This window comes from Musca domestica, unplaced genomic scaffold, assembly GCF_030504385.1.
Source record: "Musca domestica strain aabys unplaced genomic scaffold, Musca_domestica.polishedcontigs.V.1.1 8, whole genome shotgun sequence".
Classification (NCBI taxonomy): domain Eukaryota; kingdom Metazoa; phylum Arthropoda; class Insecta; order Diptera; family Muscidae; genus Musca; species Musca domestica.
In genome coordinates, this window is record NW_026712409.1 from 10,245,941 (window position 1) to 10,269,009 (window position 23,069).

The following is a 23,069-nucleotide window of genomic DNA, read 5'->3' on the forward strand; positions in this document are numbered from 1 at the left end:
TAAATGGTGAAAAATAGCCATAAAATCGAATGAAGATGTATATCGGAGCTACATAAAAATCTGAGCTGGTCATTTGGTGCAAAATAAATCTGAAATCAGATAAAGGTATATATGGAAGCAATATCCAAATCTGAACCGATCGTGATAAAATTTGGCAGTTATTTCTGAGCAGCATCTTATGCTCTGTATCAAATATCATTCTTTTGGAGTGTATATTACGAATGTCAGGGATTTAAACGCTAAATCGGATGAAACACATGTATATGGTAGCTATAGCTATATTTGCACCGATTTTCATCAATTTTGAGGTACCTGCATCTTGACTGAATACGGTCGGATATGCCAAATTTCAGATCATTTGGAGTGATATTGGTCATTTTGGTGCACAATTAACCCGAAATCGTTTGAAGATATATATGGGACCTATATCTAAATATGAGCCGTTTCTCACCGATTTCAATACGGTTCGTCCTTGGGCTCAATCGGGTAATAGATGCAACCAGACGGACGGACGGACGGACATACATAAATCGAATCTATGAAGATCCTCAAAAGTATCTATGGGTCTATCTCGCTTCCTTTTCCATGTTACAAACAAATGCACAAAGACATAATACCCTTACCAATATATGGTGTAGGGTATAAATTCCATCATTTGGCCCAAATTCAGCATATCTGAGAATCCACCTCTTAGTCATCGACCTACTTTTTTGGTTTTGTTAACTCTAAGTCTTCCCAAATGCAATTCATTTAAACAATAGTAAGGATATTTTTAGGAACTGCTTAAATGTAGGAACATTCATTTAGGAATGTTAAATCAAAGCCAGTACATACGCTTGAGAACATTGGTATGTTTTTAAAACGTTTTTTTTTCAAATATAAGAAGATTTTTAAAGGATTTCTTATAAGACTTAATCGGAGGTCATTATAATATGCGTTTTTCAACAATTTTTACAAATTTGAATGAGTTTTCTTAAATATTTTCAATTCCAAAATTGGTTTGACAGTTCATTGTCCCGTCACCTGTGTCGATGCGTCTACCTGTATTCTTCTACCATTGTACACAATCAAGAGATGCTGGTCATTTTTTCTGCTTTTTTCAAATATATTTTCATATTCCATTTGGAAAAGTTCACATACTCCCACGCCTTGGAATTGTTTTCCAAATCCCTATATGATTATGTCGATTTGCTTTCATGAGAAATTACTAGATTTATAGCTCATTTAAGAGGTTTATGTTATCAAAAGCTTGGCATTTCCGTTTCCTTCGTATCCATGAAATTCATGAATGAAAATTCTCATGGAGTAGTGATTGTGTCATACACAGGGTGACTATGGCCCGAAAAGAAAAAAATCAATAACTCCCACTAAAATAACAACAACAAGTTGAGTACCAACAAAAAAAACGACTTACTACACGCACATACACACCAAGACCACCCACAATGTTTGCATGATTTACGTCAATTTATAGTACCACCCCATCCCATTGCACTTACCTCAGCTTTGATTTTGTCCTGCAACAATTTTCCGGTATGACCAAATTTCTTGCGACTATCTAGGCTAGCATCGACATCAGTTGCTGTTGTGGCCGTTGCAATTGGTGGCACTTTGTCCACCACACTACTTGTAGCACTGTCACTATTCGCTTTCGATTCGTCCAAATTTTCGGCTAGATTTAAAGCAGTTGCTTTAAAGCGTTTACCACCAGACAAGCGGCCATTAAAACTTGTAACTTTCGGCTTGGTAAGAGTGCTGCCCAACAACCACAATTGTTTAATTGACAATGACGAAGAACTTTTAAACATTCTCTTTTCCAACACAAACCGATGAAGAAAAATGTTCCAATTAAATATTTTTTAAGGTTTTTTGATTACTCTTTTTTTTAATTCAAAATTAAAAAAATTCTGTATCAGTCTTTGGTTTCTTTTTTGTTTCTTAGAAACGCTTCTTCTTCTACTTTTGTGTTAAAACAATTCCGTGCCGTTTTCGTTTTCTAGTTTTTTTTTTTCTTTCGGTGGAGCTCTTTTGCAAACGTATGTATTGGATGATTACTCACAGGCTACTGAAACCAAAGGTAGCAAAATGAAGCTCTTAAGAGTAAAAGAAATGGTATTTCCTCCAATGGCAACAGCAACAACAAAAACAACAGCAACCGAATTTTGTTGGTTGGTATTATCTTGGCTATGTTGTTTGCCTTTGAGTAGCTGAATTTATAACAAACTCAAACATATACCTACCAACAGCAACAACAACACCTAACCGTACTTTTTCTCCCCAAAAAAATTGAGCTTCTTCTTTTTCTTGCTCTTTCTATTTGGGGAGATATGAGAGCGTCGCGTTTGTACAGTTAAACATGTTTATGATGAAACACGATTGCTGGCTAATAATGGGATTTGCTTAATGACAAGAACGATTTTTTTCCATTTTCATAAAAAATGAAGATTTGATTTGAAAAAAAAAAATAAATTAATTAAATAATAATAAAAACCATATAATAATAACTGCAACATAACATAATAATATTAGTGTCTATACGACGACCTGGATCTACATAGGCAACTTTTGTCATAAGCCATCACAATACTCAAATGCGAAACTTGAAAAAAATCAGTAAATAATGCTAAAATCGTCAAAATGCCGAATATAGGGAGGTACCGTTATATGGGGGCTATACCAAAACGTGAACCTGCACAGGCAATTTTCTGTCATAGGCTGAACTATCGAACTTCAAATGCCAAATTTGAAACAATTCAGGTGCATAATGTCGCTAAAATCATCAAAATACCGAAGATCGGGTGGTGCCGTGATATGGGGGCTCTACGAAGACGTGGACCTGCACAATTTTCTGTTATAGACCGTAGTATCCATTACGAACTGCAAATAGTAAATTTGAAATAATTCCGGTGAATAATGCCGCTAAAATCATCAACATACCGAATATGGGGTGTACCCTTATATGGGGGCTATACGAAGACATGGACCCGCACAGACAATTTTCTGTCATAGACCTTCAAACACCAAATTTGAAACAATTTCGGTGAATAAATAAAAAAGTACCGAATATAGGGAGGTACCATTATATGGGAGCTATACGAAGACGTGGACCTGCACAAACAATTTTCTATCATAGGCTGAAGTATCTATTACGTACTTCAAATACCAAATTTGAAACAATTCCGGTGAATAATGTCGCTAAAATCATCAAAATGCCGAATATCAGGAGGTGCCACTATAAGGAGGCCATACGAAGGCGTGGACCAGCGCGAACAAATTTCTGTCATATAGGCTGTAGTATCCAATACGAACTTTAAAAACCAAATTTGAAACAATTTCGGAAAATAATGTCACTAAAATCGTCGGGAGATTCCCTTATATGGGGGCTACATGGCCCATTTTCAATACTAAAAGTCGTGTAGACAAAATATACATTTGTGTAAAATTTTATCAACCTACTTCATTTCGTTCGGAAGGTAAGGTGATTTCCTCAGAAGGACGGACATCGCTAAATCGACATAGAATTTTGTGCTGATCAAGAATATATACCTTGTGTATATTTCGAGGTGTTACAAACTTATTATATCCTTCATACTATGGTGGAGGGTATAAAAATATCTTCTGATGAAGCCTTAAATAATTATGGGCTTTTATAGTACGTTTACATTAGAGCTTTTTGCTGGGTTAACGCGCTTTATGGGTATATATTGGATGTACCAATTTAAATCCACTAATCTATATGTAGCATCGGGACCTATATGGTAACAATAGAAACCTTTTCCTTTAAATATATATATATTTTCCTGTCAAATCATGAATCACATATTCAGCTCGCAATGAGTCATCATAACCATGTTCAACTGTATCATTAATTTCAGGGGTGGTTGTTAGAGCTCTCCAAACGACATAATCCCTTAATGTGGCTCTTTAACTCTTAAGTTTTCTCTCTCACACTCACACACTCATACATAGAACACATGGCGGCCCCATTAGAAGTGGAAATAAATGAGAAAGCACAACAAATCTAGTAACCTATTAAGATGTTTCGCACAAAAAAATTAACAAAATTACTGTCAAAATCTGTTGATATTAGTATATAATATAAAACAAAACAGGCATTAATACATATATGTAGGCATAATCGATATAAATTTTTTGCTACATTTCTAACAAAGCAAAGCACATCTGCTCTTCTGGTATTAAAATAAATGGAATGTATTATTTTATAAAAATAAATAAATATACACACATAGGTATATAAAACAAAAAAGGGGGCTCGCTTTTTTACTTATTATAAAGAAAACATTTTTAAATTTGTATATATTTGTATGTACATAAAATTTTGCATATTCCGCAGTTCATGGCCACGGAGAAAAGAAAAACAATTTTAAAAATTAAAAAATGAATTTAAAAATGTCGAACCTGACAGACTTCTTCGCATTATGTGGAATTTATCAAAAAAATGATTGAAAGTGGTTCTTATGTGACTATTTCCATATCCTTCAGAATGTGATAGTACGTTGGCCTTTTCATGGTAACCCTTCAAAATAGTGATTGGATATTTTCTGCCAAATATCTTCAATGGAATGTTTATTTCATTCATTGACGAAATATGTTCACATTAGAGACATATGATGATGGCATTCGTATGTACAGGGTGACATGAAAAACTGCAACCAACTTTAGACTTCTGCCACTCGTCCGACAACTGTTAAAATTATTCCAGTGACAGCTCATTATATTGTTTACAAGCGCACAAAAGCATTATGGTGGGAATTTTCCACAAAAAAAATTATTCGTGATGGAATTCAGGCGTAATAGTGTGATTTCTTTATATTTGGCTGGAAAACCACAAGTGGCTATCGTTAGAGCACTCCAGCATTTAAATGTGAATAAATCTTTTGTGTCTCGTACCACCGCTCGTTACCGTGATAATGGTAGCGTAGCCCAACGTCAAGGAAGTGGTCGAAAGAAAACAGCAAAAATCATCAGCAGAAATGCTTCGAAAAGTAAAGAAGCGACTTGATCGAAACCCGCGTCGCAGTGGCCAAAAAATGACTCGTGAGCTGAACATATCGCAATATTCCATTCGGCAAATATTGAAAAAAGTGCAAGAACTTACACCGCACCGGAAACAAAAGAGCTAAAGAGTTGCTTCGCTTGGCCGAAAGTGGTGAACTGCCGAATATGGTTTTCTCCGCTCCGATGAGAAAACATTCGTTGTCCAGCAACATTCAACATTCGTTGTCCAGTTGTGTTTATCATGATCTTGCCAAAGAGGTCAGCTGAAAATGTGCACCTTCGGTTGGCCACCAGAACTCAAGCGCCGGCCATGGTGATGTTGTGGGCCACCATAACAGCCGATGGTCGGTCGCTCTCCGCTCGTATTGATCGACCGTGGCATCAGAATAAATGCCGAATATTATCGCGAAAATATTCTGGAGAGTGTATTAAACATTTTGGCCGCAGACCTTGGACATTCCAACGGGACTCACCAGCACCATCGCACTCAGCACGCGCCACCCAAGAATGGTTACAAATGAGGTTCCTCGCTTCATTTCCAGCGCACAATGGCCACCAAAATCTCCGGTTACCAATCCGTTGGACTACTTTGGCGGGAGTATTTTGTAAAGCAAGGTTGGCACTAAAAAATACCAAAGTGTCGTTCACCTCAAGCAAGCGCTTCGCCGGGAATGGGCCAAAATACCACAGAGCAACATTTGGGCAGCGTGTGACGGTTTCAAGGCCCTAATTCGTGCCAAAGGTGACCAATTCGAACAAATCTAAACTTAATCTAAAATTTGATGCTACTTCCGAAATTTTTTTGCATTCATTCAATAAAATTTAAAAAAAATATGTAAAAATTGTTGCAGGTTTTTTTATCTCACCCTGTATTTATTAAGTTAATATTTGAGTATTGACTCAGAGCATATTCACATTAATTGTACGGTGATCTCGTGTCTTTTTTATAAATCATGCAAATAAACCGCAAAGTAGTTAACACATATTTGTCATCATCCTCATCATCATTAATTTCCCTTGAATTGTGTTTCCTATGTAGTTCATATACGACCGGACAATACTTTTTTCATTCTCATTATTTTTGTGGAATTTTTTTGTATAATTTTTTTTTTTATTAACTTTATAAATTAACATAATATTATAACCAAGTTGAGCATAAAATTCATCTCATCAATTTTAATCATTTTGGCAAATGACGAAGAATAGATTTGACATAAAATGTAAATAATCTTCTTCGACAAATTGTACATAAGAGAGGGCACTGTATTTAGGTTCTTCTGGTGGGAAATAGATGTCTTCCTCCTCCTCTTGCAATTCCAACATGGCGCTGGCTTCGTCGTCGATGTGCACACGTTTTTGGTATTCATCATCGTTTACATCACCGGGTCTACGTAAGGGTGGGCGTGATAAGGCTGGTGTCGAGGCAGCCGGCGGATGTTGTATTTTACTACTGGCACCACCACCACCACTTCCAATGGGACTAATAATGCGTGACATTTCAAAACCTCCCGATGGTCCAGGAGTTCGTTGTTGCTGCTGCTGTTGCAAATGCAAACGTCTCACCACATTGACTCTTAAATCTGAAGATGGCGGTTTTCGTTGAACCTCTGGTAGGCGGTTGGCCGCAGCACTACTGGTCGAGGCTCCACTGCCATTCAGTTCCTTTTCGGATTCTACTTCTAACATTAAGACCTGTCCATGCTTACGACGCTGCCATATTTTATTATGTTCCCTGAAGTCCACCACAACCTTTTTACGAACAAATTCATGATATGACAATAGTTCGCTACTTATTTCTCGGCGTATAAGCTGTTTTTCTCGGGTTGACAGACAGGGGTTTTTTAGGGCCAACAAACTCTGTGAAGCGGCCAGTGAGAGAATATGTTCCAAAGCCACTAAACACAATTCACCATCCAAATTTGACAGCAATTCATTGGGTGGACAACTAATCGATGAAACAGAGGCCACCGAAAGTGATTTTGAAAAAGGTCGTTGCGAAACATTGTGGGTTTGTGGTGATTTTGTAATATTAGAATGAGCACTGCCTGTGCTACCACTCTGTCGACTTACTTCCGGCAATACATTGAGAGGAACTTCATGGAAACCATAATTTTGCTGGAAATAAAAGGGTAAATGAATTAATACCTAGTAAATATTTGTAGTCGGCTTAAAAGACTCACCAAATTTAAAACCTTTGTATAAACTCCTACAATACTCAGCACAGTTCCAAATGTAAGATGCACAGCATTCTCACTTAATTTGGGGGCACCGAAACATATCTCAAATATGGGCTCCCATTTGAAAACCGCAAATTCTGGTTCACAAATTAAATCAACCAAATTGGGGGTAAATGCTTGAAGGCACTTGACACACAATATGATAATTTCTGTTAGACTGGAAGAGAGGATTAAAAAATAATAAATAAAACTAAAATGTATTCTTATATAAAAAACTCACTCATTAAATGCTGTTATGGCCTCATCTACAAGACCGGCACTTTCTGAATCTCTTATGATTTCCAATTGAGAACGACGTCCGGCAATTAGTAATTTCAAGTTTTTGGGTTGATGGAACATGGATATGGCATGACTCAAGAGTATTTGAACTGATCGCTGTAAACAAAAGCATTATCACTCTTTAATCATAAATTTCCGGATATAGCTGCTAAATCTTACCATTAAATTGAAAAGAGATTGTGAATGCTCCAAACGCCATTGTTTCTCGAACGACACTAAATTGGAGAGCAATGTGGCACAGCTCTTAATCAAACGCATAGCTGAAGGCTCCAATGATTGTTTACTCAACAGCAGCGAGTCAACCAAATATTCCTCATGGATACCCACAAATTGCAAAGTTTCTTTGAGAAAATGATATGAATGTTTCTGGAATAGAATTGTAACCAACTCAATGCCCCTGGCATATATGGGCCACCAACGGTGTACAGTCCAATCGCTTTCCTTGGGCTGCAACGAATAGTTGGCCTCCAACAACTCTTTGGGTGGTAACAGTTTTAGCCATAAATAATCACCCACATCACAGTGTAAGAATTCTGCCGAACAATTTCCTTTGGCAAAAACGATAAGGACGTCCAAAAGTTCTACGGAGAGTTGTTGTTTATTGTGCAGCTGTAGTATGGAGCCAGTACAACTAAGCAAACGCTGGAAGACTTTGTTCGTAATAAATGGCAAATCCCAGTTACCAAATCCGTCATTGTGGAAAATAGCAGCAATGGTTTTCAATAGATTTAAACAAAGTACCAAGGCATTTGAGGATGACGGTGAACTGCGCTTCTGTTCTTCCGAGGCCTTTTTGCTTTGGACCTCTATTTTAACACAATTCTCTAGGTTGTGTAATTCCGAACAAATGATATTAACAACCGAGTGTAAAAACATCATTGACAACGAGGAGTCTTCTGTCAACTCTTCTGATAATAAATCGGCCGATTTTATGGCTATCGAGAGACAAGCCTCTTTGGCCCTAACATGTAAGTCACTGTAACAAGCAGCCACTTTGGCCAGTAGATTATTAAGTTGTTTCAATGTATAACGATGTTCTTCTGAAGATTCGGTATATGCATGTTTGAAACCCAATATAATAAATAAATATAATTCCGAAATGATAATTAGAGGCCTTAGATCCTCCACATATTCGGATCTCTCCACCAAGATGTTGAGAGTTTTTTGCGCCAATAGTTTAAATTGTTTGCGGGGAATTTCCATGAATGCCGGTTGTTTTTTCAGCAAAATTAAAAGAAAACTTTTAAATGCCTGTAAGCGGCACAACCATTCCGGCATCTCTTCGGGGTTAAATTCATGAGGCTTATCTACAGCCGCCTTGGGTAAATCGAATACAAAATCAATCCATTTTTCAAAATACGGTGCCTCAAAAAGTTTGGCCACCACCTTCTTCAAGTCACTATTGGGTTTATGATGATTGGAGAATATTTCAATGCCCAAAATATTTAGTAATTGGGTATATGCCTTGACATTAGATTTATATTCGCTAAACAAAGGCTTGCATAGCTTATCCCAGAAATTTGCTTTTTGGACCAGAGAATCAACCAATATTTGCATATTTTGCTTCCATAGCATATGAAACAGATTCATTATTTTACTAGGCAAAATTTGCTCAACAATCTGGGGGTCCTTACTAACCGCTTCTAAATAATCTTCCATATAAGTCACAATGCTATCCGATATTTGTGTATCATTCTCTTTGCCAAATATACGTTTCTCCTTGTTGTAGTTGACCTTAAAGAAAGCTTCTGTTACACCCGGTTGTTTGGCTATACACGATTCCACTAATTCTAATATGGCAATCTTTATGGAATCACTTTCCAATTCATCGGGTAGTTTTTGCAAGAATGTCATGCGTATTTGATCTGGTTCCATATCCAAACATGCCAGCAGGGACATATTAAATTCCAAAGCTATTCTTTTCAACAGTCTACATGACAATATGGGCAACCATCTGTCAAAGATATTGCTCATGTAACGTGTCACCACTGGTATAATGCGTAATGTATCTCTTTGTTTGGGTTGGGTATAAATCATGGCCTCCAATGGAGATAATTCGGTGGATTCAAAAATTGTACATTTTAATTTTAAAACTTGCATTAAAATGCGCATGGATAGTCGCACCAACAACACTAGGCCATGACTTTGTTGTACCATCCAATTCGATTCCATTTCCATGCAGTGTTGCAAGTATGCATTCCCCAAGGCAACGAAACGTAGAAGAATTAGACCATTCTCCATATTCAACATGGAATATACGCAAATGTCTCTTAACAAAATCTGCTCTTTAGGCAATTCCTTGTCTTTTTCCAGGGCTGTGAACTCGTCCAATATGTCACATATAAAACCCATAATTTCAGCATAAATAGTGTATTTCTCCTGTTGCGACCGAAAACGCCATACATGCAAGTGGGGAAAAACATCACGTAGCAAAAATATCAATCCAGGAATTTCCACTTGAAAGTACTTTCTTCTCTGCAATTTTGTATAGGTTCTTAAGAAACCTAAATAGGCTTGTAAAAATTCAAAACTTTCACGTTTCTTTTCCACATCCACCAAATAGAAGCCAACTAATAGCGGATCGAAACACGAACCATGGGCATATTTTTTATAATCTCCCAAAGAATCATTGCTTATTACCGGCAAAATAGATAAGTTTATAACTCGTATAAATATTTCTGCATCCGCCAAGGGCAACAGGGCGGTACACACATTCAATGCATTGGCCAGTAATTCGATGGGTGGTTTTTGTACAGCCTTAAATTTGTTTAACAAATCTATACACATTTCCGTTGGATGGACCATTTCAACACTGATTCCTTGCAAGGACTTTGTTTTCTTTAGGGCGGCATGTAAATATTTCAAACCCTCGATAACACGACGAACTCGTTCAGTATTTTCATAATCCCCATGATAATGCATTGTTTCCGTAAGCAAGGAATTGATTTCGTGGTGCAATACATTAAAATAGTTCACCGGTAAACGGAAGTGTACGCAATAGCCTTCTGGTCGACCCAAAACTGTAGCTGGTGTACCCTCCGGTAAATAGAAGTCGATTCGGGGAAATGGTTTAACTGCATTACTCAAAATATAATCATCTCCTCCCACCGGTTTTAGATGAAATCTATTTTCGTCATAAACGTCGGTAAGTATGGGCAGTGATTCAAGGTTTTGTTTGACCTGTAAATGTAAAAATCAATGAAAAAATTCAGTGGATCATTTTTGCAAAGCGATATACTTACATAGTTTCCCATGCCACCCTTAGTCAGAGCTGTGGCCATCATGGAAAGATGAGCAAAATCTAAGGGAAACATCTCCAATAACGTGTCATATAAAGATCGTACTCCACCATCTGCAAATATCAATATTAATAATATTAACAATCAATTTCTGAAATTATATTACCTTCGTGTGAACAAAACTCCTTAGCCAGAGTTGGCCAGCTCAGTAATTCACATAAAAGTTCATAAATATATGGATGCTTAGAACAGGATCCATCGCCATCAAAATATTCACACAAACATGTTAACAAACTATAAATGGTTTTTCTAACTATTCTGGACACCAAAGAATCATCCTAGGGATTGGTGTAAAAAAAGAAAATATATTCATTATATAAACAATTGCATTTACCCTTACCTTAAACATAGAATTTGATATTAAATCAAGCAAAAACTTGAAACAATTTAAATCAACTGCCCTCTTGCCCATTTTGCGGCATCGTAGCAGCTGTTCCTCATTTTCGGCAGCATCAGTATATTGAATTTGCAGAAGCATCCATGACAATAGCATTGGGCCATTTTCAGGATGATAACACATGCCGGTTACATCTTTATCTAATTTCTTAAATACATCATTGGCGAATTCCTTGGAGCCATTGTCTCTTTTAAAATCCAAACATTTGAGGAACAACGCCAGTTCCACATAGGCCAAACGAGTTTGCAATTCAAAATGCAGTGCATTGGAGGAGGCACTCAAATAGCTTTGTTGTCTACCGAACGAATGTTGTTTGAAACAATTGAACAGAGTCTTAATTTCCTCGGAATTGAAATGTTTATGGTCACACAGCAATAGAATAATCTGGGAAACTTCGATGATTTCACGGGCATTGCGTTCCGACCAATTAACCAATTTTGATTGATAATTGAAAAATTCACGATTGGTTAATTTCTGTGGCGGTGTCTCATTTATTAAATGCTCCAGTTGTTTTATGTACGACTGTTTTAGTTTGTCCATGCCAATTTTATTCACAATTTCCTTATACTCATTGTGATATGGGTGATGTGGGACACGATAAAATATCAACAGATTTTTGACAATTTTCAATACAATCAAACGTTCCAATGTGTAGTAGCCCCAAATGTCGTCCAGCAATTGGGTCATGTTGTTCTCCGTGGATATAAGTGTGGTTAAAGAACTGGCCGAACCGCGATATTCATTGGCCAAATAGAAACATAAAATTTCCCAACATTGCAATGATTCCAGATCCTAGTAAAAAAAGAAGTAACAATCAATATTCGTTATTTTTTGTGAACTTTTCTTCATACTTACCAGCAATTCTTGCAAACGCATAGTAAACGGCAGCAGTTTCTCTTGCTTCTTTTCATTCAACAACTTTTCCAAAGTCGTTTTGGAATCATTCACAGTCTTAAATTGCAACAGTCCATCCTTTAATTCTTGGCTTACGTTTGTTAGCTCCTCCAATACTGTGCTTTCGGGTGTTTCATGGTGTATGCCAGACACCAACTGCCATAATTTCTTCCAATCGGTTCTGTAAAGCAAGGTGTCTCACTTTAGTTGGTATTTTGAGGTATAGAAGATCCGCATGTGCTACATGTGTGCCCACAGTGTGCCGAGTGGACACACGCTAGATACCTCACGGTGTCCGCCATGCCCCACATTTCAAATTAAGCTACGGGTAATATCTGGTTATACTTACATTACATTTTTGGTTTGACTTCCCATATTTTTTATTTATTTGCAAAGAAGTCCGGCAAAAATGCAAGATAAACAAACTTTGCGGGGTTCACAGCAAATACTCACTGAAAGGAGCGCTTGGACCTATTTTACGTAAACTTTAAACTTTACCAAAGATACATTAACTTTAAATTTAAATTTCAAACGATAATTTGCTCAATTAAACTTAAAAATAACGCATATTTGTGTAAGAAAATCTTTTTTGTTTATTTTTCGAATGTAAATTTATCAATTAAACTTATAAATCAGCACATGGGTGTGTTCAGTGAAGGAGATTTAGCGCCTTTTTCCACCAAACAAAATTTAAAGCGCTCCAAAGTGTAAAATGACAAATGATAGCACAATGAACGTTCTACGCGTTAATTCATGACACGCGTGGCCAATAAATCAGGGAGAATTTTAATGCCATAGGAGAATGATGGCCTATTTATAAGGCTCCCTTCATAGCCAAATTTAATGCCAAAATAGATTATTGTGATTAAAATGATAGAACAGAAGTGTAAATAAGGTGTAAACCTTATTTACCTCGATATTTCAATACGAATATAATGAACACGACCCCCTAAAGCAACAACCACAATGATAATTTTAATGTCGATAAAGCCGTCTACGGTTTTATTGTTACTGAACGTTTCCCTGTGGTTGTTGTTTCATTAATCACAAAGAATCGATAGCAAATTGTTTGCTAATCATCGTAAAATGATAACCCATATTTTAAACATCTGTTGCTGTGTTGTCGGCCGTTTTGTTTTGATTCCTTTTGTGTTGTCCGCCTTTCCCTTTTGATTCCATCTTTATTTCGATTTTCTCTCTGTGCTGTCTTTCTTTTCAGTGTTGCCATATTGTAGTGTCCTTTGTTCGTTCAGTGTTTTGAAATTACACCCGTTATGTAAAATCCCTGATTATATTTTATCATTCTTGATAAAACATATTGAAATAAAAAATCACATTTAACATTTTTTCTATTTTATTTATTTTTATGTTATTTAAATATTCCAATCAATTTCCATTATAGTTGCTATACTGGCTTGATGTGACTTGATTTGCTTATAACTTATTTCCCATAAATCACTGGAGAATACAAGTGCTTCGCCTTCCTTCAACTGGACATTGATGAGTGGACAATTTTCGTCACATGGTCTCTTTGGTTTCAATCTCAAGTTGTTTGTTCCCGATAATTGCTGGACAATTATTAGTCCTTGCACATATATTTCCTGATATTGACGATGACTAAAATTATTCGACATTATTAGCCAACTTGAATAGTACGGTTCCAGATGCACAGGATAATAATAAGGTTTCTTCAAAAATAGACGGGAGTTTCGTACAGCCGATGCTTGACAAATGCGAAATTGTATAAACCATTTCTCTGATGTATCCAATAATTTCCATGCTTTGCGTAAAACAAGTTCGGTGTTGAAGAATTTTTTGATTATTACATTCGATGAAATGTCGCAGTGGGAACTTTGTAAAAACGAGGTCGAAGATTTGTGGAATATTGTGTAGAAAAACTCATCGCCAGTTATGGGAGTGTGGGAATCGATTATCACAACAGGTAGGCCACTTTCAAGGTAGAATGTTTCCAATGTTGAAAATGTAACATTTGACAACGTTGGTATGAAATCTGAAAAAGAATAAAGGATAATATGATCATAAGAATATGTTTTAAACTCATGGGTATTAGTCAAAAATACTACCAATATTTTCACACAGCAAACAGTTTCCAAAATCCACCGTATTCGGCGGCAAAGTACTGGCTTGCCTAACATTATTGTTGTCCAAAGGGCGCTCAATCAAACATTTGGCATTATAGAGCGCTGGCCAATTCCAAACCGGAAGTATTTGAATAAGAGCTAAACGACCCAGAGCCGAAATAAACCAATTGAAACAATCACACCACTGTATCAGAGCATAACACAGCAAACCAGCTAAAATAATTTTGCTATATTTTTTCAAAACTTCTTTGCGTTGATAATTATAAAGGGGCTTGCAAATATTTTCAATATCCTGTTTTGAAAATCTTTCCTCCTTGAGAATGCTACAAAAATCCTTAAAATCTTTTTCTAACTCCATTTTTGTTTTAAGGTCTTGCCACTGGGAATGTATGGTTGCGAATGTTTTAAAATTTTTGCCCGCAAAATGGTAAAGCCTTCCAGTCGCCAAGTCAAGCGACATGCGTATTAAAAGGATGTGTGTTTTTGCGATTGATAAGGAATTGTTTTGTTCTTTATTTCACAATTTATAATCAAATTTTACACTTGGTTGAAATACAAAGTGATTTAGGGGGAAATTAAATTGAACACTTGGGGTTCAAAGGCAAATAAAATACAATGCTGTGTACTCATTCCCCATTTGGTTGTGAGAAGATAAAAAAACGTACATTACATTTTATCCAATTTTCCATTCTTCATCTTGTTGGCCTTGCAATTTTTCATGTGGTCCCTTATTTCGTTGCATTGCTCTGTATTGGACCACAGGGATGAGGGACAATTTATAAATGATTCCTTAAATACACAACCCATTAGGTGACTGGCTGCATGGGGACAGAGAGGAGGTGGTGGCCGCATCATACGATCTTGTGTTTTTGATTCATTTGAAGAGGAAGCAGATGCAGCTGCCTTCTTTTCAAAATGTTCCTTAAATTTCTTGCTCATTTCCTCTACTTTGACGGCACAGGTTTTAAATGAACTCTCCATGATGGGTATCATGTCGGTGGCATTGGCTAGAATCTCTTTCAGATAGGTTGATAATTTATTTTCATTTAGTTTGGCATCGGGTGTAGCCGGTAAAATGCCAGTCTCATTGAGAGCACAGTACAAAAAGCACTGGAATTTAATAAATTATATTGAGATAGTTAAATTTTATTTAAGTATGTAATTGTTAGGCTTACTGCTTGCATATGTGGTGGGGGTGGGCCATAATGTGGATGAGGTGGTCGCCTATTAGGTGGGCCTGTGGTTTTGGGTTGTTTTGATTCATTTGACATGGACGAGGAGTCTTCATCACTATACATTAAGCCAGGATCGGCATAGGGATACCCAGGAGGAGGTGGCGGTGGCCTTGGCATTGCCATTCTACATTTTGTCATTATGTCCTCGCTGATTATATCGGGGACGGGACAGCAAGTCAGGGGATCCTGAAAAAGGCAAATCACATATTTTTACCCAAAATAAAATATTATGAGTGTAAATCATGCTCACAATCATTGGTGGCCTCATTGAACAATCAATTCCGGCAGCAAAGGTAGTTTCCTTTAAACATGAAAAACAAAAATCAACAAAATTATATATTTACATATTTTTAAACTCTCATACCAACACGAAGGCCATTAGCAAGGCTAACGCACCCAATAGCTTCCCGTTTGGTAATTTAAAATGGGTCATGATTTACGACAATAGATGAACGCACAAATAATGACTGTCGATTTTTATCACAAACTTCCCAAATTTATAATAATTTCCAACCAAATCATGTTGCAGCATAAAAACTCTTTGAACTACGCTTCACTTAGATATAATGATGGCCGAAATTAATTTCATTTAATTACATCTAATTGTTCCCACGAATTATCATTACTCTTAAAATGGAGCAAAAAATTCGGGTCTTGTTTATTTGCACATTGTATGATGATAATAACAAATAAATTCGAGTACATTTTGTTATAATCAATTAAAATTTGTTATTGTGGCATCACAGGTGGTGGCGATGACACATTGTACCCCACAATATACAGGCAGTGGACATGTAAAATGTAAATTTTATTTTTTTTTGTGGGGGGAAAACAAGTTGCCCCTTTGAAAAATCAAACAATTTAAGATATCTCTTTTTCAATAATTTAAACTATAATTTTATTAATGTGTTTATTATTTATTAGAAACAATAATTTTTTATGGGTTTGTTCATTACGTTTTGGGTGCAAAATTTTCCAGAGGTCAACATTTTGCCGGCCAGAATTATTTAACACTTGGAAAAGCAAAATCATTTGTAGATGGTGTTTTCCCCAAAGAGAGTGATGGAAGTCGCTTTTCCAATAGAAGAAAGGACTTATAAATATTAATGAATGGATGGATTATCTATGAAAACGCAGTGGAATAGGTTAGGTTATGGGAGACTTTTCGGTCCGTTGTGATCGTCCTGCTTGAAAAAGAAATACAAGTTAAGAAGGATGAAAGGATATACATTTTTGAGGATAAGTAAAAAGGCAAGCCAGTGAAGCCATAGATGACAAAAGGATCAATTTGTTAAAATTGTTGAATAATTTATATCATAACAACCTCCGAATGGCATGTAATAAAAAAAACATATAAAAACCAATTTATTTTTGAGTGGAACTTTAAAAATGTTTGACATATCAATGTTTCCGAGCGTTGAAGCATCCATTAATCTATCTATTATCCGTAACGTCCATGCTTAGTAGAGACTGAGTTATACGTGAGGAGATATCACATTTATTTTGTTAAAGAATTGCTGACTTGCTTCGTAAGTTATGACAGATATAAGTATTGGAAATTGTGGCCCTTTGTGGGTGAGGCATCAGAAGGGGTTGGCAGATATATATCATCTTCACGACAGAACTTGCGTTAACAAAAGTGTTTGTATGTGTGAAATTTGAAGAATGTTGGATGCTTGTTTTGTTTTCGTTGAGCGTTTTTTTTATCAAAAATCTTGAACCATATGTGGGGGAGGTACCAGAAGAAATTTTCCGATTTCTACCATCTTTATAACAGATCTTGTGTTAATAGAAATATTGAGATGTGTCAAATCTGAATGAAATCGGATGTTACGTTATGAGGTTCATAGATATTTAAAATGTTGACCCTGTGTGGGGGAGGTACCTGAAGAAGTGGACCAACATATCCCATTTTCTCACCAGACCTTGGGTCCATAAAAATATTGTGATTTCTGTAATTTGAAGAGAAACGGATGCTTATTTCGGTTTTTATGATCGTTTGGATTTTTAAAAAACTTTGATATTCAAATTTAGATAATCAAAATTTTGACACCCGACCTTGAGTTAATAAAAATATTGTGATGTGAGTAATTTGAAGACAATCGGACTATTTTATCACATTTTATAAGAGTTATAATTATTAAAAATTCTGACCCTTTTTGTGTGGGAGATACTTGATTGACTGAACCGATACTGTCCATTTTCGCACCTAACCTAGAACTGGTGCAAATATTAGGATTTGCAAAGTTGGAGCAAAATTGGATTATCCTCTCTGTGCAGTAACATATTTTATTTGCAAATTTTGACCTTTTGTGTGGGAGGTACCAGAAGGAGTGAACTGATATTGCCCGTCTCCGAACTCGATCAAATTTTGATAATAATATTACGATGTACCAAGTTTGAAATAAATTTGATATTCCCTTCGAGAGTTATCGTGCGCACCAGCCAGACAGATGGACGGACGGACGTCGCTGCATCGACTCTAAATGTCCTGAAACGGATTTGGTCCAAAGAGACCTAGGGTCTAAAACCGTTATTTCGATGAGGCACGTTTTGGCTGTATCAAATTATATAAACCCTCTCTAGTCATGTGGCTTAGGGTATAATTACAAAGTGAGGGTGGCGGCTACAAGACTGTGCCTAATATTTTGGCTTTCTCATTTCCTTCAATTTTACAATGATTAGGTTAGGTTAATAATAAGAGATTCATAAACAATAAATATGAGAACTATATTTTTCCTAACCCTTTATTCAATTCTTGTTTTTTTTTTGGAATATTTTATGAATGAATCCCGAAAACTCTAGTCGATCTAAATTATTTGCTGGGCTACATAAATTAGCAAGCCACACATACACAAACCAAAGTGTTTTCGTTTTTTAGATTTTCCAGTAATTAAATAAATTAAATAGATTTGAAACAATTAATAATTTTTTGTTTGTTTTGCATACATGCAATCGACAAGTTGCTGCATTTTATCCAGAACAGACAGACTTTTAAATAAAAGACTGCTGCTTTGGAAATATTCTACAGTTATATTTCTAATTTCAAAATGGATACTAAAACCATACACCTTCTAGCAGGAGTAGTGCTTTTATCAGTGGTCGTAGACAAAATTTATGAATTGTGAAATTTAAAATGAATTTATAAAAAACTTATTAATATTTGCAGTTGTCGCATGTAACGGCCGAGGTTGATTGCAATAAAGCTCCAGCTTTTGTGGTAAGCATTGAAATGGTGTTCTGTCTAGAAAATAAAATACTCTAAATATTACAAATTAAAAGGATCCCAAAGAATGCTGTGCAGTGCCAAATCTAATCAGTGAGGAATTGGTGGAAAAATGCAAAGGCAACGAACCCCCACCACCACCACCTTCGGGTGAGATGAATAATGAAGTTGATGAATCAGAACAAGGCGGTCCCGGTCGTCATCATCATCATCGTCACGGACCTCATGGACACCATGGTCGTCATGGCCACCATCATCATCATGTAAATGTTTGTACTACAATATTTGTATTCAGTTTATATCTCCCAAATTTATCTTCCCTACAGTGCTTCCCCACATGTCTTTTCAATGAAACTGGCATTTTGATTGATGGCGAACTACAGGAAGACAATTTGGACACCTTCTTAAGTGGTGCTGCTGCAGAAAATCCCGAGGTTTTGCCAATTCTAAAAGAATCCTTTCAAACATGCTACCAAAAATCAGTGGAAATAATGGAAAAGATCCGAGAACATTGGTCAAAGAATGAAAATTCGTCACGTCGACCACCACATCATCACCATCGTCATCATCATTGTTCTCCTCAGGCTGGCATCATGTTCCATTGTGCCATGATGAATACTTTCAAACAATGCCCCGATTCGATTTGGTCCGATACTGATGAGTGTAACAATGTTAGAGAATACTTCACCGAATGTATGCCATCGCCGGATGATCAGGACGATGATGAGGAGGAAGAAGAATAATTTCGAATGAGCGTTTATTTTTTTGAAATTAAAAATTCCTATATATTCAAAAAATACCTATATTGAAAATTAATTAAATAAATTTGAAGCATTAAAGATATTTTTTCCGATTTGTATACATTTCATTTTGCACGGAAGTAGCATTTGTACAAATAAGTGTATCTTAAGATAGCTTCTTTATATGGAGCTGCTGGCCTCAACTGTATAGTTCCCGAGAAGAATCGTGCACGTGAGGACAAACCGATTAATAGAATACCTACGCTGTGATTTGCCAAATCCGAAAGTGATTGAGACTCATAAAGCTTTGGCATTAAATGCTAAATATCAAGCCCTCGAAAGAAGAAACGCTCGATCATTACTAAAAAATAGAATTCTTAGAAAATAAAAACTTTTTCGAAAAATACCAGAGAATCGCACACCAAACCAGCTAAAACAATTTTTCTTTATTTTTTTTTTTTTTTAAATATCTTTTGATTGGTAATGTTTGCAAATATTTTCAATATCCCATTTTGAAAACCTTTCCTCCTTGAGAATGGTGCAAAAATCCCAAAAAATATTTAGCCAATTCCATTTAAGTTTTATGGTTGTGCCACTGGGAGTGTTTGATTGCGAATGTTTTAAATTTGTGGTCTGCAAATGTTAAATCGATTCGTGTAGAACAAGTCCGATTCCACAGCCATTTAAAGGGTATTGAAATATTGAAAAAAACCCTTATGCTCCGCCAAAATGAAAATAGAAAAGGGATTGAAACTCATTAACCCCAAAAAACAAATACCACATATTCGACTGTCAAACCTTCAAAAACAAAACCAAAGCGAAAGTTCTAAAGTGGGGCGTGGCCGATATACCCACTATACCACTTTGCGGGAGCTATATCTAAATCTTATCCGATCTCGATAAAATTTGCCAAAGGTATTTCTTGGCTGTATTTGATATATTTTTCCAAATATCAAATGGGGAGGACAAAAATAACAAATCGGATGAACAATATATATGGGAGCTATAGCTAATCTGAACCGATGTGCAAGGTTCCATATTTTTTTGGCAGATATTACACGTTTGGTGCACAATAAAAGGCAAATTGGACGAAGATATATATGGGAGCTATATCCAAATCTGAACCAATCTCGATAGAATTCTTATCAAAGGTATTTCTGAGCTATTTTTGATATATTTTTTCAAATATCAAATGGGGAGGAAAAAAAATAACAAATCAGATGAACAATATATATGGGAGCTATAGCTAATCTGAACCGATTTCGATCAAATTTGGCATAATTATTTTTAGGCCTAATTTGGTCGTATGTGCAAAATTCATACTTTTTGGGCTGATATTGCAAGTCGAGTCGGACGACGATATATATATATATAATTTTCGACCGATTATCTTCAATTTTAATAGGGTTCGTTTTTGGGTCACACAAATGAAGGAAAACAATACCGACAGGGTATAAAGAGCTGCTCGATCATTTCTAAATACAATTGCTCGAAAAAAATCTTTTTCGGAAAATATATTCAAAATAAAATATAACTTCTATTCAATTTTGCAAGTTTTTATAAATACTGTACATAGTGTTTTTTCGAATATTTGTTTCCTGCCTTTTCCTAGTTAGGAATCCCGCAATAAAGTCGAATAATACTGTGATCGCAGATATCATCAGATCTTCATGTTTATAATTAGAGGTGTCACAAAATTGGTGTGGCTAATTCATGTTTCCGAATCAATTTCACCAGATCCGATATGCATTTCAGTACAATTTGATTTCGTGACAAACGTGAATTTAGTTTTAGGTCATAACAAAATGTTTAAAGTTGATTCTAAGAGTCGATATAAACCAATAATATTTATCGTTAATAAAGACAACGATACACCATTTCTCTATCCATATGTTGTTTAAGACTGTTTATAGGAAATTCATTGTTATAACCACACATCTTTGACATTCCATCATCTGAATCTACACTTTGTTTACAATTCTAATTCCATTTAGCTTTGGTAGAAAAAAAACATACACAAATGATTAAGATTTTTTACATATTTATTTGTTTTACCTTCAAACAAAACACTGTGTGTTTCACTGACGCCTTCAGGATAGTCTTACAATATAAAAAAAGAAATTGTAGTAAAACCCACACATTAAAGCCAATATCCCATTTACAAGAAGTAGGTTCTTGGTTTTCTGTAGGAGAACAATTTCCTGTTGCCCTTGTGGTGAACACGTTGTACCAAGGGGAACTTGATCTTGGAATCGTGGAATTGTTTAACATTAACACGGCGGGTCTTGCTAGCGGCAATGGCTTCAACCTTGATGATTTGGATGGAGTGAGCACGAGCACGATGACGGGCACCCATATCGCGGTAGCATTGGGTGACGGCACCACCAACGGTCAAGTCACGGTATTCGCGGTACATGTTGTGGGTACCGGAACGGGAATCGTAACGCAACCAGATACCAAAGTTCTTGATCTTGGTGGGTGAGGTTTCGTACACTTGTTTAAGGCTAACAATTTCACCGGTGGTCTTCTTGAACTTCTTCAATTGGCGCAAGAAGTACCAGAAACGGGATTTGGCAACAATGTTGTCGGGAGCAAAGATTCTCATCTTGTACAAAGGAGTTTGAGGCTCCTTTTCGGAGGGCAACTTGCGGCCGATGACCTCGTATTCCTTCAACTGTAAAGTAAAAAGGAAACATTTTAGATAGAACACATCACTTGTGGTCACAAAAACAAAACAAAGCAAAAAATGAGGCAAACGTGTATATATCATTGGGTTGGCACAACCTCAAATTCATTTGTAACAATCAGTTTAATTGATAAAAATAATTCCGGTTGAATCTCACATACAATTTTTTAATTCACAATTGACGTTTATCGGCACCATCGTGGATTTCAATGTTTTGACAGTTCATACACACACACTCTTCTACAAACAGCGCACATGTCTGCTAAACCTTAGTATTTTTCGCCAATTTCCTAATGGCATAGTTTCACAAATTAAGTATTTTCATATAATATCATACACTGCTACATTTACAAGCATTTGCCACATTTTTCCTTTAAGTTTTGTTACAATTTTTCATATTTTTTCAGGGAAAATTACCTGTCCCTTAGCTTTCATTTTGGAAGCGTTCACGAAAAAGGAAACGGAAAGAGAAAAGACAGCTGTTGTATCTTTTTAGTACACTTGAGTCAGTGCAGAGTAATTGGGAAGTGTTTGGAAATGCTGTTATTACAACTCTGTTTTAGTATCGGCCAATGCAACACTGTGGGTTCACATGTAAAGATATTATGGAATATTGATTTCAGAAAAGCAAACTGGAAATCGAATGTGTAAATAGATTTGCAGCGATAAAAAGAAAATTGATATTGTATATTAAGTATTTATTAACTTTCGTGATGCTTCTTTAGGAGAAATAGAGACATTAAGCAGACATATTCAGCATTGCAAATATCAATGTTTTCCATGGTACAATTTTTTGGCTGGATTATCTTAACAAAGGAGTTTTAGGTTAATTAAGTTCAATATAATCCCTATGCTGCTTTGCTCTTTTACGAAGAAGCCAGCCGATGACATAAGAATAAAACATACGCATTTTTTTGAATAACTTAAGTCATCGGCTGGCTTCTTCGAAGAGAAA

General features: G+C 36.0%; 5 protein-coding genes across 8 annotated transcripts in view; 1 reads left to right on the forward strand and 4 right to left on the reverse strand.

Moving 5' to 3' along the window:
- Positions 1 to 2,097, reverse strand: part of LOC101890121 (glutaminase kidney isoform, mitochondrial) — a 53,104-nt gene extending 51,007 nt beyond the window's left edge. The window contains exon 1 of one of the 2 annotated variants that reach the window (XM_005174810.4): positions 1,500 to 2,097. In XM_005174810.4, the coding sequence (XP_005174867.1) occupies positions 1,500 to 1,808 (309 nt within the window). In that variant the 5' untranslated portion in view covers positions 1,809 to 2,097. The remainder of the gene's footprint in view (positions 1 to 1,499) is intronic. The other variant, XM_005174812.4, reaches the window with a different exon arrangement.
- Positions 2,098 to 6,183: 4,086 nt separating this feature from the next.
- LOC101896144 (nucleoporin Nup188) lies at positions 6,184 to 12,961 on the reverse strand. The gene is made up of 9 exons (XM_005174849.4): positions 12,475 to 12,961; positions 12,087 to 12,306; positions 11,175 to 12,023; positions 10,941 to 11,112; positions 10,778 to 10,887; positions 7,695 to 10,715; positions 7,477 to 7,631; positions 7,200 to 7,413; positions 6,184 to 7,134 (listed from the first exon to the last, which is right to left on the reverse strand). The coding sequence occupies exons 1-9, from the start codon at positions 12,498 to 12,500 to the stop codon at positions 6,196 to 6,198; spliced, it is 5,706 nt and encodes a 1,901-aa protein (XP_005174906.1). The 5' UTR covers positions 12,501 to 12,961; the 3' UTR covers positions 6,184 to 6,195.
- Positions 12,962 to 13,844: 883 nt separating this feature from the next.
- LOC101896672 (general odorant-binding protein 67) lies at positions 13,845 to 19,531 on the forward strand. 3 transcript variants are annotated; one of them, XM_059130828.1, is made up of 4 exons: positions 13,845 to 14,067; positions 18,632 to 18,682; positions 18,745 to 18,951; positions 19,015 to 19,531. In XM_059130828.1, the coding sequence occupies exons 1-4, from the start codon at positions 13,957 to 13,959 to the stop codon at positions 19,429 to 19,431; spliced, it is 786 nt and encodes a 261-aa protein (XP_058986811.1). In that variant the 5' UTR covers positions 13,845 to 13,956; the 3' UTR covers positions 19,432 to 19,531. The 3 variants fall into 3 exon arrangements, with proteins under 3 accessions (XP_058986811.1, XP_005174909.1, XP_011294165.1); XM_005174852.4 differs by lacking the exon at positions 13,845 to 14,067 and adding an exon at positions 18,442 to 18,563; XM_011295863.3 differs by lacking the exon at positions 13,845 to 14,067 and adding an exon at positions 18,461 to 18,560.
- Positions 14,454 to 16,196, reverse strand: LOC101896492 (uncharacterized). The gene is made up of 4 exons (XM_005174851.4): positions 15,827 to 16,196; positions 15,713 to 15,763; positions 15,403 to 15,648; positions 14,454 to 15,337 (listed from the first exon to the last, which is right to left on the reverse strand). The coding sequence occupies exons 1-4, from the start codon at positions 15,893 to 15,895 to the stop codon at positions 14,894 to 14,896; spliced, it is 810 nt and encodes a 269-aa protein (XP_005174908.1). The 5' UTR covers positions 15,896 to 16,196; the 3' UTR covers positions 14,454 to 14,893.
- A 1,921-nt stretch (positions 19,532 to 21,452) lies between the features above and the next one.
- Positions 21,453 to 22,684, reverse strand: LOC101890738 (large ribosomal subunit protein eL20). The gene is made up of 2 exons (XM_005174815.4): positions 22,532 to 22,684; positions 21,453 to 22,102 (listed from the first exon to the last, which is right to left on the reverse strand). The coding sequence occupies exons 1-2, from the start codon at positions 22,547 to 22,549 to the stop codon at positions 21,587 to 21,589; spliced, it is 534 nt and encodes a 177-aa protein (XP_005174872.1). The 5' UTR covers positions 22,550 to 22,684; the 3' UTR covers positions 21,453 to 21,586.
- Positions 22,685 to 23,069: the final 385 nt, after the last annotated feature.